The sequence below is a fragment of the Ranitomeya variabilis genome, chromosome 2, assembly GCF_051348905.1.
Source record: "Ranitomeya variabilis isolate aRanVar5 chromosome 2, aRanVar5.hap1, whole genome shotgun sequence".
NCBI lineage: Eukaryota > Metazoa > Chordata > Amphibia > Anura > Dendrobatidae > Ranitomeya > Ranitomeya variabilis.
The window spans coordinates 974,344,048-974,364,629 of NC_135233.1; the positions used below are offsets into that span (position 1 = coordinate 974,344,048).

The following is a 20,582-nucleotide window of genomic DNA, read 5'->3' on the forward strand; positions in this document are numbered from 1 at the left end:
GCTATGTATACTGTAAATGGGTCATGCAAGACAAGCAGGAGAAACATTCACCTTAAATAGAGGTAGATGCCGAGAAATAATTATAAAATGCATCTCCAGGCCTTTGAATGGTCTTAATGAACCTTACAGTTTTTAAATCTGTTCGATAAATGACTATACTGTATGTATATAAGGCCTCTTTCACACTTCCGTCTTTCACCTCCCATCACAATCCGTAATTTTTTGAGAATGCATTTCTCATAGACTTGTATTAGTGACGGACTGTGATGGATGGCCATCCATTTCATCCGTCTTTCACTGGATCCTGCAAAAAAAAAGTCCGTCGGGCAGAGAAAACGTTCAGAGGAACGTTTTTTCTGCACGTCGGAATATAGGTTAGCGACGCATCCTGCGCTGCCCATCACTGGCTACAATAGTAGCCTATGGGCAGAGGATGCTTCGCTGCCTGTGAAAAGCAGGAATCTAGCGACGGGTCCGCCTTTTCAAAGAGAGCATGCGTGGAAGAATTTCCCATCAGGGAAATTCTCTCTCGTTCGCTCTCTTTCTCTTTTTACTATTGATGCTGCATATGCAGCATCAATAGTAGCAAGATATAATGTTAAAAATAATTTTTAAAAAAAAATCGCAGTATTCTCACCTACCCGCTTTCTCGCGCAGCGTCACCGATGCTCCCTGCAGCTAGTGTTACTTCCTAGTAATACATTATGAAATCTCGTGAAAAGTTGCGGTCTCGCGAGTTTTCACAATGAATTACTAGGAACACTAGCTGCCGGGAGCATTGGTGACCGCTGCGCGGGAACGCCGGTAGGTGAGAATACTGCAGTTTTTTATTTTTTTTAACCTGGTTTGTGTTGTGTATGTGTTTTCGCAGCGGAAAACCGCTGCGAAGATGCATACACAACAGGTGCACATAGGCTCGACGGGTCCGTCAGAAAGACGGGCCCAGTGCACACGTTTTCCACAATCTGCACAGGATCCGTCATTTCAACGTCTTGATGGATCCTGTGCAGATTTGGAAGATGGAAGTGTGAAAAAAGCCTAAGTGTTCTGATCAACTGTGTTTTATTTCAGAAATCAAATATTAACATTATCTATATACATAATCGTCTAAGGTCCACTTCCGTCTGTTTGTCTGTCATGGAAATCCTGCGTCACTGTTTGGTCAAGGCAAGCTGGGCATGACCAATCAGCGACAGGCACAGTCCGGCCGTGAATTGGCCCCTTCCTACTCCCCTCCAGTCAGTGCCCCTTCCATACTCCCCTCCATTCAACGCCCACATAGCGTTTTAGCAGTCCGTTAAACGGACTGCGTTACACCGCGGCATAATGGGGTGTAACGCAGTCTGTTAACGCTGCAATTAACCCTATTACTGGGTGCATCGCCAACGCATGCCATACTGGGCATGCACTAGCGATGTGCCGTCATTCTGTGATGGACCCGGAAACGCTGCCTGAAGCAAGCACGCTTTTGACAAGTGTGACCAACTTTTTAATATTGATGCTGCTTAGGGTTGAGCGACTTTAATTTTTTTAAGATCGAGTCGGGTTTTGTGAAACCCGACTTTGTCCAGAGTCGAGTCGAGTGCAGTCGGCCGATTATCGCTAAAAGTCGGGGATCGACCGAAACACGAAACCCAATGCAAGTCAATGGGGAAGCATAGTCGGCAGTGAGTGGAGGCCAGGAAAACACCTACAGTGCCCATTTTAATGCCAAAAACATCCATTCTTGTTTCTGAAGCTTGTCAATCTTAATTAACTTTATAATAATAGTTGTTCAATGGAACTTGGGGGTCATTTGGCAAATTTGTGGGGGGTAGGGCTGGTTCAAGGTTTTAGTGGGCCCAGGAAACGTGGACTACGTCACGGCGGTGGAGCAGGGAGAGGTAAGTATTTCAACGTTGCAAGGGCTGTGATCCTGAGCAAGCAGGGGGGGCCCACTCGTTCGCATTGGCACTGGCACAGGGCCCCCTCAAAGTACAGCGGTGTGTCTGCATGGCGGGGGCGCCTCCCACCAGCAGCGACACTTTTGCGTACTCTGAGGGGCCCTGTGCCAGTGACGTCGCCAACGAGTATGCCCCCCCCACCTGATGAAGGAACCTGCACTTTCATCTGCACCTTCCTCTTTGTCCCTGTGTAAGGTGGTATAACATGTGGGAAGGGGAACCTTACTTTCAGCAGGGTCAGATTCTGGCTGTGTAGAGTGCAAGGGGAATGTAGTGGTCTAGGTCAATGTACCAGCAGACTCATCTAGCAGTGGCTGGGCAATGGGCAGGATGAGGAGGAAACAGATATAGGGCCAAAGAATAAAGTAGGCTAAATGCAGTTCAAAATTGGTAACAGGACAGGACTAAACAGGCGGCATTGCTTTGTTCAGTGGAGTAGCAAACCCAGGAGCAGCAGACACTGTTTTAAGGGCCCAACCACACTAGTAGGCCAAATGCAGTTTAATATCTGGTACTATAGGCCCAAAGCCAGAAGGTTGAAGCTCAGCTTTATTCAGTTGAGGGCAAACACCAGGGAGGGGCAGACACCGTTAGTAGGCCCTAACCACCAATTTTTGAAAACACAGCACTTAATGAGAGCCAGAAGGATGAAGCTCAGCTTTATTCAGTTGCGGGCAAACACCAGGGAGAGGCAGACACCGTTAGTAGGCCCTAACCACCAATTTTTGAAAACACAGCACTTAATGAGAGCCAGAAGGATGAAGCTCAGCTTTATTCAGTTGAGGACAAACACCAGGCAGGGGCAGACACCGTTAGTAGGCCGTAACCAAAGTTGAAGGCCAAATGCAGTTTAATTTCTGATACTATAGGCCGAAATCCAGAAGGTTGAAGCTCAGCTTTATTCAGTTGAGGACAAACACCAGGCAGGGGCAGACACCGTTAGTAGGCCGTAACCAAAGTTGAAGGCCAAATGCAGTTTAATTTCTAATACTATAGGCCGAAAGCCAGAAGGTTGAAGCTCAGCTTTATTCAGTTGAGGAAAAACACCAGGGAGGGGCAGACACCGTAAGTAGGCTAACCACCAATTTTTGAAAACACAGCACTTAATGAGAGCCAGAAGGATGAAGCTCAGCTTTATTCAGTTGCGGGCAAACACCAGGGAGAGGCAGACACCGTTAGTAGGCCCTAACCACCAATTTTTGAAAACACAGCACTAAATGAGAGCCAGAAGGATGAAGCTCAGCTTTATTCAGTTGAGGACAAACACCAGGCAGGGGCAGACACCGTTAGTAGGCCGTAACCAAAGTTGAAGGCCAAATGCAGTTTAATTTCTGATACTATAGGCCGAAATCCAGAAGGTTGAAGCTCAGCTTTATTCAGTTGAGGACAAACACCAGGCAGGGGCAGACACCGTTAGTAGGCCGTAACCAAAGTTGAAGGCCAAATGCAGTTTAATTTCTGATACTATAGGCCGAAAGCCAGAAGGTTGAAGCTCAGCTTTATTCAGTTGAGGAAAAACACCAGGGAGGGGCAGACACCGTAAGTAGGCTAACCACCAATTTTTGAAAACACAGCACTTAATGAGAGCCAGAAGGATGAAGCTCAGCTTTATTCAGTTGAGGACAAACACCAGGGAGGGGCAGACACCGTTAGTAGGCCCTAACCACCAATTTTTGAAAACACAGCACTTAATGAGAGCCAGAAGGATGAAGCTCAGCTTTATTCAGTTGCGGGCAAACACCAGGGAGGGGCGGACACCGTTAGTAGGCCCTAACCACCAATTTTTGAAAACACAGCACCTAATGAGAGCCAGAAGGATGAAGCTCAGCTTTATTCAGTTGCGGGCAAACACCAGGGAGGGGCAGACACCGTTAGCAGGCCCTAACCACCAATTTTTAAAATAACAGCACTTAATGAGAGCCAGAAGGTTGAAGCTCAGCTTTATTCAGTTGAGGACAAACACCAGGCAGGGGCAGACACCGTTAGTAGGCCGTAACCAAAGTTGAAGGCCAAATGCAGTTTAATTTCTGATACTATAGGCCGAAAGCCAGAAGGTTGAAGCTCAGCTTTATTCAGTTGCGGGCAAACACCAGGGAGGGGCAGACACCGTTAGTAGGCCCTAACCACCAATTTTTGAAAACACAGCACTTAATGAGAGCCAGAAGGATGAAGCTCAGCTTTATTCAGTTGAGGACAAACACCAGGCAGGGGCAGACACCGTTAGTAGGCCGTAACCAAAGTTGAAGGCCAAATGCAGTTTAATTTCTGATACTATAGGCCGAAAGCCAGAAGGTTGAAGCTCAGCTTTATTCAGTTGAGGACAAACACCAGGCAGGGGCAGACACCGTTAGTAGGCCCTAACCACCAATTTTTGAAAACACAGCACTTAATGAGAGCCAGAAGGATGAAGCTCAGCTTTATTCAGTTGAGGACAAACACCAGGGAGGGGCAGACACCGTTAGTAGGCCCTAACCACCAATTTTTGAAAACACAGCACTTAATGAGAGCCAGAAGGATGAAGCTCAGCTTTATTCAGTTGCGGGCAAACACCAGGGAGGGGCAGACACCGTTAGTAGGCCCTAACCACCAATTTTTAAAATAACAGCACTTAATGAGAGCCAGAAGGTTGAAGCTCAGCTTTATTCAGTTGAGGACAAACACCAGGCAGGGGCAGACACCGTTAGTAGGCCGTAACCAAAGTTGAAGGCCAAATGCAGTTTAATTTCTGATACTATAGGCCGAAAGCCAGAAGGTTGAAGCTCAGCTTTATTCAGTTGCGGGCAAACACCAGGGAGGGGCAGACACCGTTAGTAGGCCCTAACCACCAATTTTTGAAAACACAGCACTTAATGAGAGCCAGAAGGATGAAGCTCAGCTTTATTCAGTTGAGGACAAACACCGGGCAGGGGCAGACACCGTTAGTAGGCCGTAACCAAAGTTGAAGGCCAAATGCAGTTTAATTTCTGATACTATAGGCCGAAAGCCAGAAGGTTGAAGCTCAGCTTTATTCAGTTGAGGACAAACACCAGGCAGGGGCAGACACCGTTAGTAGGCCGTAACCACCAATTTTTGAAAACACAGCACTTAATGAGAGCCAGAAGGATGAAGCTCAGCTTTATTCAGTTGAGGACAAACACCAGGGAGGGGCAGACACCGTTAGTAGGCCCTAACCACCATTTTTTGAAAACACAGCACTTAATGAGAGCCAGAAGGATGAAGCTCAGCTTTATTCAGTTGAGGACAAACACCAGGCAGGGGCAGACACCGTTAGTAGGCCGTAACCAAAGTTGAAGGCCAAATGCAGTTTAATTTCTGATACTATAGGCCGAAAGCCAGAAGGTTGAAGCTCAGCTTTATTCAGTTGAGGAAAAACACCAGGGAGGGGCAGACACCGTTAGTAGGCCCTAACCACCAATTTTTGAAAACACAGCACTTAATGAGAGCCAGAAGGATGAAGCTCAGCTTTATTCAGTTGAGGACAAACACCAGGGAGGGGCAGACACCGTTAGTAGGCCCTAACCACCAATTTTTGAAAACACAGCACTTAATGAGAGCCAGAAGGATGAAGCTCAGCTTTATTCAGTTGCGGGCAAACACCAGGGAGGGGCAGACACCGTTAGTAGGCCCTAACCACCAATTTTTAAAATAACAGCACTTAATGAGAGCCAGAAGGATGAAGCTCAGCTTTATTCAGTTGAGGACAAACACCAGGCAGGGGCATACACCGTTAGTAGGCCGTAACCAAAGTTGAAGGCCAAATGCAGTTTAATTTCTGATACTATAGGCCGAAAGCCAGAAGGTTGAAGCTCAGCTTTATTCAGTTGAGGAAAAACACCAGGGAGGTGCAGACACCGTTAGTAGGCCCTAACCACCAATTTTTGAAAACACAGCACTTAATGAGAGCCAGAAGGATGAAGCTCAGCTTTATTCAGTTGAGGACAAACACCAGGGAGGGGCAGACACCGTTAGTAGGCCCTAACCACCAATTTTTGAAAACACAGCACTTAATGAGAGCCAGAAGGATGAAGCTCAGCTTTATTCAGTTGCGGGCAAACACCAGGGAGGGGCAGACACCGTTAGTAGGCCCTAACCACCAATTTTTAAAATAACAGCACTTAATGAGAGCCAGAAGGTTGAAGCTTAGCTTTATTCAGTTGAGGACAAACACCAGGCAGGGGCATACACCGTTAGTAGGCCGTAACCAAAGTTGAATGTCAAATGCAGTTTAATTTCTGATACTATAGGCCGAAAGCCAGAAGGTGGAAGCTCCGATTTAGACAGTGGAGGACAATTTGAATTAGGGACTGCAGACAGACTTAGTAGGCTGTCCCCTGTGGACCATGCATCCAACACATTAACCCATTGCGCCGTAATGGACACGTAATCTTCCGTGGCCATGCCTACAGGTCCATGCGTCTGTTGTCAGGTACACCTTTGTACTCACAGATTGCCAGAGTGCATGGACAATGCGGTCTTTTACATGCTGGTGGAGGGTTGGGATGGCTTTTCTCGCAAAAGAAGTGTCGACTGGTTAGCTTGTAGCGTGGTACAGCGTATTCCATCATGGCCTTATTAATAGTAAATAAAATCTATAACTAGGCTCTATGAACTTTTAAATAGGTTCCAGGGGTACACGGGCAGCATTGGTGTGGTCAGTGGAGGAGTATTGCAAGTAGGGGCCGCAGACAGGCTCACAAAGGCCTAAAATAACAAACAGTAGGCAGTCATGGCAGTTTGAAATCGGTTACATGGAAACACAGGCAGGCACTCCAGGCAGCATTGTGGTCAGTGGAGGAGTATTGCAAGTAGGGGCCGCAGACAGGCTATCAAAGGCCTAAAATAACAAACAGTAGGCAGTCATGGCAGTTTTACATCGGTTACATGGATACACAGGCAGGCACTCCAGGCAGCATTGTGGTCAGTGGAGGAGTAATGCAAGTAGGGACCGCAGACAGGCTATCAAAGGCCTAAAATAACAAACAATAGGCTCATGGCAGTTTTATATCGGTTACATGGATACACAGGCAGGCAGCATTGTGGTCAGTGGAGGAGTATTGCAAGTAGGGGCCGCAGACAGGCTCACTAAGGCCTAAAATAACAAACAGTAGGCAGTCATGGCAGTTTGAAATCGGTTACATGGATACACAGGCAGGCACTCCAGGCAGCATTGTGGTCAGTGGAGGAGTATTGCAAGGAGTGTCTGACACAGTTAGTACTCCAAAAAAATAAATAGATGTTAATGTCTCGCAAAACAACTATAAGTAAAAAAAGGGTGGCATGCTTAGGTACAGGGGTGGGCTCATCTGCAGAGTTTATGACAAAGTAATTTGGCAGTAAATTAGTATTTACTGGTGTCAATATAGGACACTGACCCAGACTACTTTAACTAGCATCATAGATGCAAACAAATTGGTATTGTTTGTCAGTGCCAGGCATTGAATGATGTCAGTGCATAGACTAAACATTGGTGGAGCTGTGCGAGATAATTTTGCACGTGGTAGAGCACAGTTTGAGCTGGGGGGGGAACTCTCTTGTGGCCGGCGGTACCGCCCCAGGGCCCCTCATGTTACAACGGTGTGTCTGACGTTGGGTGCGCACCACCACCGCCAGAGACACTACATTGTACTATGAGGGACCCAGTGGCAATGCCGTCGACCAAAAGTGGGCACACCCGCCTCTTCAGACAATCAGCACTGTAACGGGTGCTTGCGCCAAGTGGCGAGACAACGGACCCGTGGGGGGATTTTTCCCATTGGGGGAGGTGTAAACATGTCGTATGCTGGACAAACAGCTGCTGCAAATTAACAGATTGGAACACTCAGTAAGACCAGTCCACAAGCAAGACCTTTTTATAGGAAAGCTAGGTGTCAGCCGGGAAAGGTGGGGCAAAATAATTTGAAATCCAGGAGTGGTTCATTTTAATGAAGGTGAGATCATCCACATTTTGGGTAGCCAGACGAGTCCTTTTTTCGGTTAATATTGAACCAGCAGCACTGAATACTCTTTCTGATAGCACACTAGCTGCTGGGCAAGCAAGCTCCTGCAACGCATATTCTGCCAATTCAGGCCAGGTGTCTAATTTTGATGCCCAGTAATCAAATGGGAATGACGGTTGAGGGAGAACATCGATAAGGGAAGAAAAATAGTCAGTAACCATACTGGACAAATGTTGTCTCCTGTCACTTTGAATAGATGCTGCAGTACCTGTCCTGTCTGCGGTCATTGCGAAATCACTCCACAACCTGGTCAGAAAACCCCTCTGTCCAACGCCACTTCTGATCTGTGCACCTCTAACACCTCTGCCATGTAGCCCCCTGCAGCTTGTGTGAGAACCATCACCGGTGCTGTGTGCTGGGAATGCCTGAATCAAACGGTCTACAAGAGTAGCTTGTTTGGTTGCTAATATTTGTTCGAGGTTCTCATGTGGCATAATATTTTGCAATTTGCCTTTATAGCGAGGGTCAAGGATGCAGGCCAACCAGTAATCGTCATCGCTCATCATTTTAGTAATGCGTGGGTCCTTTTTGAGGATACGTAAGGCATAATCCGCCATGTGGGCCAAAGTTCCTGTTGGCAAATCTGCGGTTGTGCTGGTTTGAGGGGCAGTTACAGGCAAATCTACGTCACTTGTCTCCCTTAAAAAACAGAACCCGGCCTTGCAACGCCACTAATTTCTGTTGGCCCAGGAGAAGCTTCCTCATTAAAAAAGTACTCATCCCCATCATCCTCCTCGTCCTCCTCCTCCTCTTCGCCCGCTACCACGTCCTCTACACGTCCCTGACCAGACAATGGCTGACTGTCATCAAGGCTTTCCTCTTCCTCGGCTGCAGACGCCTGCTCCTTTATGTGCGTCAAACTTTGCATCAGCAGACGCATTAGGGGGATGCTCATGCTTATTATGGCGTTGTCTGCACTAACCAGCCGTGTGCATTCCTCAAAACACTGAAGGACTTGACACAGGTCTTGTAGCTTCGACCACTGCACACCTGACAACTCCATGTCTGCCATCCAACTGCCTGCCCGTGTATGTGTATCCTCCCACAAAAACATTACAGCACGCCTCTGTTCGCACAGTCTCTGAAGCATGTGCAGTGTGGAGTTCCACCTTGTTGAAATGTTGATGATTAGGCGATGCTGGGGAAGGTTCAAAGACCGCTGATAGTTCTGCATATGGCTGGAGTGTACGGGCGAACGGCGGATATGCGAGCAAAGTCTGCGCACTTTGAGGAGCAGGTCGGATAACCCGGGGTAACTTTTCAGGAAGCACTGCACCACCAGGTTTAAGGTGTGAGCCAGGCAAGGAATGTGTTTCAGTTGGGAAAGGGCTATGGCAGCCATGAAATTCCTTCCGTTATCACTCACAACCTTGCCTGCCTCAAGATGTACAGTGCCCAGCCATGACTGAGTTTCATTCTGCAAGAACTCGGACAGAACTTCCGCGGTGTGTCTGTTGTCGCCCAAACACTTCATTGCCAATACAGCCTGCTGACGCTTGCCACTAGCTGTCCCATAATGGCACACCTGGTGTGCAACAGTGGCAGCTGCGGATGGAGTGGATGTGCGACTGCGGTGTGTGGACGAGCTCTCGCTTCTGCATGAGGAGGAGGAAGAGGAGGAGGGGGGGCCAACGCCTACAGCCAACTCTTTCCTTGACCGTGGACTAGGCAAAACTGTCCCAATATTGCTGTCCCCTGTGGACCCTGCATCCACCACATTCACCCAGTGTGCCGTGATGGACACGTAACGTCCCTGACCATGCCTACTGGTCCATGCATCTGTTGTCAGGTGCACCTTTGTAGTCACAGACTGCCTGAGTGCATGGACGATGCGGTCTTTAACATGCTGTTGGAGGCCTGGGATGGCTTTTCTAGAAAAGAAGTGCCGACTGGGTAGCTCGTAGCATGGTACAGCGTAGTCCATCAGCGCTTTGAAAGCTTCGCTTTCAACTAACCGGTAGGGCATCATCTCTAATGAGATTAGTCTAGCAATGTGGGCGTTCAAACCCTGTGTACGCGGATGCAAGGATGAGTACTTCCTTTTCCTAACAAGAGTCTCATGTAGGGTGAGCTGGACTGGAGAGCTGGAGATCGTGGAACTAGCGGTGGTGCCGGTGGACATGGGTGAGTGAGAGAGGGTTGGAGATGGTATTCTTGCCGGTGCCCTACATGCAGTGTTTCCTACTGCAAACCTGGTGATTCCCTGACTGCTTTGGCCTGGCGACGAAAGCTGCACAGATACTGCAGGTGGTGTGGGAAATGGTCGGCTTACAGGGAGGGAAGGGATGTAGGGTTGCTGACTAGCTTCATTGGCCGAGGGTGCTGCAACCTTTAGGGACGCTTTGTAGTTAGTCCAGGCTTGCAAATGCATGGTGGATAAATGTCTATGCATGCAACTTGTATTTAGACTTTTAAGATTCTGACCTCTGCTTAAGGTAGTTGAACATTTTTGACAGATGACTTTGCGCTGATCATTTGGATGTTGTTTAAAAAAATGCCAGACTGCACTCTTTCTACTATCGGATACCTTTTCAGGCATTGCAGACTGAGCTTCTTTAACCGGATGGCCACGCTGTCCTCCAACTGGTTTTGGTTTTGCCACACGTTTTTGGCCAGATACGGGCCCGGTAGATGGAACCTGATGTGATGTTGATGCCTGCTGCGGCTCCTCCTCCTCCGCTTCAGAACTACTGCCACCTGCACCCTGTTCTTCCAATGGCTGCCAATCGGGGTCTACAACTGGGTCATCTATGACCTCCTCTTCTATGTCGTGTGCGATTTCGTCTGTGTCACCGTGTAAGCCGGTGGTATAGCGTCCGTGACGGGGCACCATAGTCTCCGCTGGGTTTGATTCTGCCTCAGTACACTGCGAGGGCAATGTTCTGGTCTGAGTCAAAGGAACAGCATAGTAATCTGGCTGTGGCTGTGCATCTGTGCACTCCATGTCCGATTCAACTTCTAATGGGCATGGCCTGTTAACTGTTTCACTGTCTAACCCAGGAACGGTATGTGTAAAGAGCTCCATGGAGTAACCCGTTGTGTCTCCTGACGCATCCTTCTCTCTTGTTCTGGGTGAAGAAGACAAGGAAGCGACTTGTCCCTGACCGGGAGCATCCACTGACGATGCACTGCTCTGACATTTGGCACTTTCTGAGGAGGAGGCGAAAGAGCTAGAGGCAGAGTCAGCAATGAAAGCCAATACTTGTTCCTGCTGCTCCGGCTTCAAAAGTGGTTTTCCTACTCCCAGAAAAGAGAGCGTTCGAGGCCTTGTGTAGCCAGACAACGAACCTGGCTCAACAACTCGAGACTTAGGTGCTGTACTGCTTTTACCACGACCACCTGATGCTCCACCACCACTACCATCATTACCAGCTGACAATGACCGCCCACGGCCACGACCTCTTCCACTAGACTTCCTCATTGTTTGCAAAACGTAACCAAAGTAACGCTATTTGTTACTGTAAAACAACTTATCAGGTGAACTCAAACTTCTGTAGGATTTATATATACCTTTATAGGTGCCTGACACTGAAAGGAAAATCAGGCCCAATGTTGCACACTAGGTTTTCTGTGCCCCCAAAATTTGAGACAGCTGGCACACACAGGACCAGCACTCAAGCAGAAATGCCAATCTTAATCTCCCACTAATTTTTTTTTTTTCTGGGAGAATTTACCCTAAAAAAAAAAATGGCCAAGTATTACACAGTGTTTTCGGTGGCACACAATGAGAGACAGATACCACACACAGCAATGGCACGGAGGCAGACTTGCCAATATTTATCTCCCACTAATTTTTTTTTTGGAAAAGGGAGAATTTAGAAAAAAAAAAAAATGGCCAAGTATTACACAGTGTTTTCGGTGCCACACAATGAGAGAGAGAGATGCCACACACAACAATGGCACGGAGGCAGACTTCCCAATATTTATCTCCCACTAATTTTTTTTTTTTGAAAAGGGAGAATGTACCCCCCCCGAAAAAAAAAAATGGCCAAGTATTACACAGTGTTTTCAGTGCCACACAATGAGAGAGAGATGCCACACACAGCAATGGCACGGAGGCAGACTTGCCAATATTTATCTCCCACTAATTTTTTTTGGGGAAAAGGGAGAATTTAAAAAAAAAAAAAAAAAGGCCAAGTATTACACAGTGTTTTCGGTGCCACACAATGAGAGAGAGATGCCACACACAGCAATGGCACGGAGGCAGACTTGCCAATATTTATCTCCCACTAATTTTTTTTTTGGAAAAGGGAGAATTTAGAAAAAAAAAAAAAAATGGCCAAGTATTACACAGTGTTTTCGGTGCCACACAATGAGAGAGAGATGCCACACACAGCAATGGCACGGAGGCAGACTTGACAATATTTATCTCCCACTAATTTTTTTTTTGGAAAAGGGAGAATTTAGAAAAAAAAAAAAAGAAAGGCCAAGTATTACACAGTGTTTTCGGTGCCACACAATGAGAGAGAGATGCCACACACAGCAATGGCACGGAGGCAGACTTGCCAATATTTATCTCCCTGCAGTTATCTCAGAAAAATATGGCAGGCAGCTGTAAAAAGGACTGCTGCACACAAAAGTGTGGACAAACACACAAGATAGCTATGCAGAAAGGAAGGAAAAACAGGATTTGTGCTTTGAAAAAAGCAGTTGGTTTACACAGCGGTGTACACACAAAGCAACGCAGCTATCAGGGAGCCTTCTAGGGCAGCCCAATGAGCTACAGCGCTGAGGAAAAAAAAATGTAGCTTCCACTGTCCTGCAAACAAAAGGTGGTATTGGACAGTGGAAATCGCTACCGCACAAGCGGTTTGTGGCTTTATGTACCCTGCCTATCACTATCCCTGCTTCCGAAGAAGCTGCAGCAACCTCTCCCTACGCTCAGATCAGCAGCAGTAAGATGGCGGTCGGCGGGAACGCCCCTTTATAGCCCCTGTGACGCCGCAGAAAGCAAGCCAATCACTGCAATGCCCTTCTCTAAGATGGTGGGGACTGAGATCTATGTCATCACGCTGCCCACACTCTGCGTCCACCTTCATTGGCTGAGAAATGGCGCTTTTAGAGTCATTGAAACGCGACTTTGGCGCGAAAGTCGCGTACCGCATGGCCGACCCCACACAGGGATCGGCTCGGTTTCATGAGACGCCGACTTTGCCAAAAGTCGGCGACTTATGAAAATGAACGATCCGTTTCGCTCAACCCTAATGCTGCTTATTCAGCATCAATAGTAAAAACATAATGTTAAAAATAATTTAAAAAATCATGATATTCTCACCTTCCAGTGTCCCCGGCAGCTTTTCCCGCTCCTTGCGATGCTCCAGTCCCAGTAATGCTTTTTGGTAATGACCCCAGATGACAGCAACAGGCGCAGTCACAGCCCGGCCAGTCGCGGCCAATCAGCGACATTGGCATGGGATTTAAATCACGCTTCACTGATCAATCAGAGACAGGTGCAGTCCGGCTGTGAATTGGCGTGGGATTTAAACCACGCTTCACTGATTTGTCGCGCCCTGCCAGTCGCGACCAATCAGCGACATTGGCGTGGGATTTAAACACCGCTTTGCTGATTGGTCACGCACTGTGTTTAAATCTCGCACTAATATCGCTGATTGGTCGCGGCCGGCTGGGCACAACAAATCAGCAAAGTGTGGTTTAAATCCCGTGCGCCAATTCACGGCCGGACTGCACCTGTCGCTGATTGGTGCAGGATTTAAACACCACTTCGCTGATTGATCGAGGCCGGCCGCGACCAATCAGCGATATTGGCGTGGGATTTAAACCCCGCTTCGCTGATTGGTCGCGCACAACTGGCTGCGATCAATCAGCGATATTGGCGTGGGATTTAAACCATGCTTCACTGATTGGTCGCGCCCAGCTGGCCTCGACCAATCAGAGATATTGGTGTGCAATTTAAACCCTGCTTCTAGAGTACCTGATGAGTTAGAATCGGGCCACCAGCTAGTAAAATACACATCTATTCTTACACTTTTTTCCACTTCAGCAAAATATGTTTAGATGTGTTTGAAATATAAATAAAATTTACTAATTAATTTATATTATCAAAATGTTAAAATGGATCCCATGTCCTAGCATCTGTCCAAGATTGTGCTAGATACAAGAGAGTTTTTGGTGTAGGTGTGTCATTATTCCTGAGAATTTCAGGGGCAACAAACTGGTTCATTTTAAAGGGAACCTGTCTCGAGGTTTTCCCCATATAAAGTACAACCAGCACCTTTAGAACCCTCTGTTCCAACATAATGGGATGCTGCATCTATGTCCCCAATACTCTTTGCAAGGCCCTAAGTAGATATTTTATTATACTCACAGACGGTGTGGTCATGATTCGATGGGCAGCTGTGGTCTTGATCCAGCGCCTCCGCTCTTCTTACCATCGCTGTCCTCCTCTGTTTATGTGGATGACGCATCCACATGGTGTTTTCCATAACACTTCTCAGCAGGCGCCCTTCTCTGTGCACAGCAGAGGGCAGAGCAAAGTACTATAGTATGGCTAAGGCCACAGAGTGCAGATGACACAAAGCTATAGCCAGCGCATGCACACTACAGTGCTTTATTCTGCCCTTGGCAAGGTAGATAGAAGTTTGGACCTCCAAAGAAACCACCAAAGACTTCCCACTGCCAAGGAAGATTTCTTTAATTTACATCCAAGGATCTTGGCTGAAGAAGTTAAAGAAATTTGAATAGCCCTACCAACTAGAAAGAATCGACTTATTTACCAATATGAGCCAGTCTGCCAGCCCTGTCACACATATTATTGGTCAAGTGCTGAAAACGTTTGGTGAAACTCCTGGGACAACAACCTAAAGGACATAATGTCAAAAAAGAAACAAAAAAAACAGCCTTAGCAACACCAGGTCAGATCACAAATGCACAAGCAGGATGCAGCAGACCCAAAATATAAAGGCAGGGGCAGCACAGGTGCAAACTACTGATGAAAGCAGCCACTTACAAACCTACCAATTTATGGATGGGGTGGCTGCCTAGAAAAAAATGCACACAAATGATGCTTGAATAGAACACTAGTCACACAGATATTACATGTGATGCACAGTGTCTGGCTTACAGCCTATTAATGCCCATAAAATTATGTCAGGTGGTCTGCCCAGCTCTATATGAGTGCACCCCACAAGGACAGATGCCCCAGTTAACCCAACCAACAAAAAAAGGCCTGGCTGCATCCTGCAAAAATGGTAAAGTGTGCGATAAAAAATAATGCATATGATAAGTACTGAACATGAAATGAGGTATTGGTTGATATTTTTGCCAAAATAGACAAGCTCTTAACCCACGTCAAGGGTCCTCACGCTTGTGAGTCCTAACACTAATTTCAAAAACAACCTAGAGGACATAAAGTAAAAAAAGAAACCAGAAAAACAGTCTTACCAACACCAGGTCAGATAACAAATGCACAAGCATGTACCTGTGTGACTGGTGTTCTATTCAAGCCTCATTTGTGTGCATTTTTTACTAGGCAGCCATCGCCTCCATAAATTGGTAGGCTTGTGAATGGCTGCTTTCATCAGTAGTTTGCACGTGTGCCTCCCCTGCCTTTATAATTTGGGTCTGCTGCATCGTTCTAGTGCATCTGCGATCTGACTTGGTGTTGGTAAGGCTGGGTTCTGGTTTCTTTTTTGAAACTCCTGGGACCAATAGTAATATCTGGAGACTGTGGTACCTTTGATGATACAAGTTTATTAGTAAGTTCTATATATTTCAATTTGAACATATTTCTTTTTTCAGCGGAGAAAAATTATTTTATATTGTGTCCTGTTATCTTTGAGCACATACAGGTTACAGGTAGTCCTCGACATACGACGTTGATCCATTCTTACGTGGCATCGTAAACCGAATTTCGACATTAGTCGGACCATACGTTCATACAGTTCTGTACCATAATAACAGTACAGTACTGCGAACACTTAGCCTATCCAAACACCTATCCTAACACAGTACCCTATATAATTATCAATAAAACATAGGTACAGTATAATATTGTGCAGTACAGTACAGAGACTCGTTTTCCTTGTGTATCCGGGTACAGTGTACAGTACTGGACTCTATTCTTCCGCCGCTGCACGTAGTTGCACGTAGTTCGACTTAAGACGCAAAACCGCGTAAGGCTACTTTCACACTAGCGTCGTTTTGCCTACGTTGCAATGCATCATTTAGGAGAAAAAAGGCATCCTGCAAAGTTGTCTGCAGGATGCATTTTTTCCCCATAGACTTACATTAGCGACGCATTGCGATGTATGGCCACACGTCGCATCTGTCGTGCGACGGATGCGTCGTGTTTTGGCAGACCATCGGCACAAAAAAGTTCCATGTAACTTTTTTTGTGCATCGAGTCCGCCATTTTTGACCGAGCATGCGAGGCCAAAATTCCGCCCTCTCCTCCCCGCTCATCACACTGGGCAGCGGATGCGTCGTAAGACTGCATCCGCTGCCCACTTTGTGATTAATTAGCACACTGTCCGTCGGTACGTTGGGCCGATGGTTTGCGATGGCCCGTACCGATGGACTAGTGTAAAAGTAGCCTAAGTCACAAAGAGGCATCGTATAAAGTGTCGTAACCACGAAACAGCATAACTCGAGACCGTCATATCCCGAGGACTAACTGTATATCGATAATTCAATGTTTTAAGTGATTTGTAAATATAAAAATAGTCTGTAGAAACAAGTGATCAGCTAAAATTATACTAACATATTAATTTTTCTTTTTGACCTATTATTGTGCCAGAACTTGAGATTCATGTGGGAACTGTCTGTCATATGTTAACACTACTTATAACATGAGATTTGTGCTCCACATTTGAGAATTCATCTGCAGTACATTATCCAAACCATGAAAGTAGTCAGAGGATGCCCCTAAAAATATGAATGAAACGTTGCTCAGGATTGTATTCAATTATTTTTTTTTACCATAATACACACTGAAAATACGAGTTGTGCATGTAGGACCGTGTTCTTCTGTGGGGTTTGTTATCTTGGCTACAGTCTGCATGCAGTGCACGTCATTAATTTATGATTACTGAGACATTCTCTTCCTTTTTTCCTTAGGGCTGTGGTGCACATTCAGGTAAATGATGTGAATGAATTCGCTCCTGTATTTAAGGAAAATACATATCGAGCAACTGTTACAGAGGGAAAAATATATGACAGTATTCTGCAAGTTGAAGCAATGGACGAAGATTGCTCGCCCCAATACAGCCAGATCTGCAATTATGAGATTGTTACCGGTGATGTGCCATTTGCAATAGACAGAAATGGTAAGTGTTTTTAATGCATATAATTTTACGGTTTATGCCCTTTTTAAAAATATCTGCTGTATAAGAGAAATTAATCACTTTTAAAAATAACACTGTCATTTTTAAAGTTGCAGCAAAAAAAAAAGTCTCTGGAAAAAGAAAACCATGGAAAACATATTGGTCAACATTTACAAGTAATTTACTAATAAGAAAGGCAGTTCGTGTGCCAAATTCATTAAATAAATTTGGCCCATTTTCACATAACAGGCAGAAAATGTTCACAGAACAAGGAATTTGGCAATTTGCAAAACTGGGAATTTAGCGTTTTGCTATTCAGCATGCAAATGCCGCTCTGAAACTAGCTGGATCTCTGGATCTGGCCAGCTTCAGTTCCCCGGCGCTCCTTCGATGCTGCATTGTAGAGTACAGATCGGACTAGCCGCTCATCCGAACTGAAAATCATCTAGACAGAAGACAAACTTGAAGCATTAAAGCTCCTTGGTGGACACGCGATAGTCTAGAATTTTATCTTAGAGCCTGTTTGGAAATATTGGGATTTTGAATGTCTTTACTTGAAAAATAAGTTCTGACAAATTTAAATCATATTATTCAGCAGAGATGAGTGAAGCTAATTAATGCATGGTTTTGAAAAGGTGGACAGTGATATATAATTTGTATGAGGTAGATCTCCATTCTAAGGGTATCGTCATAAGGAGCTTTTATAACCCGATGTGTACTTGCAGTGGTATACATGCCAAAAATCCAAGGCTGACTCGGTTTCTGCTGTAGATTTGCTCTTTAAACTGTTATGGATGCTCATGTGGAATAGCACCATTTAATTTGGGTAGTCTGCAGGTGGCTACACATCAAGGTTTCTGGGCTGCTTCAATTAGTGATATAAAATGGTGTGAAATCAACTGGAGAACCCCTGATGAAGTCAGTGGTACTGCGAAACACGTACTATTCTAATTCCATTCTGGACATTCCTGCAGCCGAACCGTTTGTTTCTGAGCTATTCAGAGTTATGCATTTTTAACAACATTATCAGGTGAGCTAATACGGCAACATAATAATGCTTGCTGTCTGGTTAATGGCCTATTTTGCTCTCCTTGTCCTGTCATCCTATAATTAATTAGTGATATGTCACTTACAGAAATGATTCTCAAGATCAGAAAAAAAGTGTCTTAAACAAGAACACTGTTTATAATTAATAATAATTTTGAGTCTCGGACAGCCCTTTTTGTTAGAATGGATATTTAAATAAAAAAAATAGCTGGTCATGGTGAAGCAAGTACACGTAAATGGGAGACTTGGGGTTCACTCACCCTGGGGTATAACACGGCAGTGTAGCACTCGGCCCAATTTTTTACTATGGGGCAGCGCAGATCTGCGATTTTTTTCTCTCATGCTGATTCGGCATGAGAAAAATGTTTCAGCATGCTGCGAGTGGCACTGCAAATCAGAACACGTGCACCCATTGAAGTGTATGGGTGTGTGTAAAATATCGAACTGCTCTCAAATGTCGTCCGAGTGCAGTCCGACTTACGTAGACACAATGAAGAAGATGGAGTTCTATCCTCTTTGCACTTGTGATACGATTCTCTAATGTGAGAGAATCGGATCACAGTAAAATGACAGTCTGACACAGTTTGAGCCGAGTATCATTACCATAAGGCCGGGGTCAGACTTGCGAGTGCAATGCGGGAAACTTGCAAGAGTCTCTCGCATCAATACCGGCACTGCCGCCAGCACTCAGGACCGGAGTGTGCAGCAGCATGTATTTCTATGCAGCTGAACGCACCGGTCCCGAGTGCCAGCGGTAGTGCCGGGTATTGATTCGAGAGACTCGTGTGAGTTTCTCGCATTGCATTTGAAAGTGTGACCCCCGGGCCAATAGAGCCAATTCTCTCACAGGAGACAATGAACATTCGTAAAGTAAACCTCATGTGAAATGTGAAAAATGTTTCCTCTCCGTTATTGTTAACTCTGTATTACCCACAATAAATCCCAAGTAATTAAACAATTACACATACAAAGAACCATGCAAAGTAACAACCTGTGTATTGAGGAGATATTATTGTACTGAAAACGAGAAAAATGAGATATTACTGAAAAAAAGCACCAAAATGGGTTGTAAAGATAAAACAAGAACAGAAAACTGAAGCCCCCCAGCTTGTTGCATTAGACTCATACACAAGCTATCAACCATGGTCTGCTAAGTAAAAGAGGCGGTTATGCAAAATACACAGTGAAATTTTTCTCAAATGAGAATTGAATTGTCTTTATAAACAAGCGTCTGTCATAAAGAGCGGCTGGGGAGCGAAAGATAATGTTCTGGCAGAAACCAAATGGAACAAAAAGCTGGGAATCGGCTTGTCTTCTAGACAACAGCAGTTTTTTGGCGTTCAGTAATTTGGATATTAGAGGAAGAATGTTATGTTGATGAATTTGTTTGGGCTCCATAGCGAAAGCTTTTCTGCCAACCAAATCCATCCCTGGCTAATGCACTTATCGCGAACGAGCCAGATCTGTAACCTTTCACTAAATGAAAAGGTTTTCAGTATTTGCATAACGAATGATTTGAAATTTGGACAGTGCAGAATAGTCCGAAAATACCATGAAATGCTAATTCTTCAAATTGTGTGTTGAGGAGGATGAATAAGATTGATAGCAAGCCAATGAACTTCCAGTGGTGAGGAAGAAACTTGTAAATTGCCTCTTTAGACTTTACTTACAATACCTTTTCTCAAATAGAAAAGAAGTAAGCCAGGCACAAAGGATGCAAGGTTTAATAAGAGCTCAGCTTGTTTTAATCAAAAGAAAGATCTTCTTCAGATTTAACACGTACATTTCCGTGGAGAGATTTGAGGTTTCCAAAGTATTCTAATAAGGCATTGAAAAAAAAACCCTTTTCTTGTGAGCTGCAATTAGTCGGAACAGAATAAGTAAGCTTACTATACTATTACTGAATATGTAGAAGATGTATACACATCTTTTGCTCAGCTCTATTAAGCTTTGATGGCTTACTATGATGAAATAATATGCAAATTGCCTCTTCAGAGAGGAAGAAGACTAGAACTCTATAGCGTCACCTGCTGGAAGTAGCAATTCTACAAGTCACTTCCTATGGAGAACAAATACAATTTCCTTATAGACCGTATTAATAAAGCTGTCCCTAGATTTTTTTTTACAGGTTTAAGGATTACATTATCTAGAAAATTCAGCTGCCTACAGGATATGATAAAGATGAATAAAAAAATCAACCCTCGCCAATGGTTCTTGACAAATCCATTGTCGAACAATCTGATAATCCCAAGACAAATGCCTGATTTCAGACATTCCACTGCAATGAGCAAAATACAATTAAAAGTTACACAAGA

At 45.3% G+C, this 20,582-nt stretch overlaps 1 protein-coding gene across 1 annotated transcript in view; it reads left to right on the forward strand.

Annotated features, from left to right (window-relative positions):
* CLSTN2 (calsyntenin 2) overlaps positions 1-20,582 on the forward strand; it is a 1,535,903-nt gene that overhangs the window by 995,854 nt on the left and 519,467 nt on the right. The window contains exon 4 of the mRNA XM_077290847.1: positions 17,015-17,223. Within this exon, the coding sequence (XP_077146962.1) occupies positions 17,015-17,223 (209 nt within the window). The remainder of the gene's footprint in view (positions 1-17,014; positions 17,224-20,582) is intronic.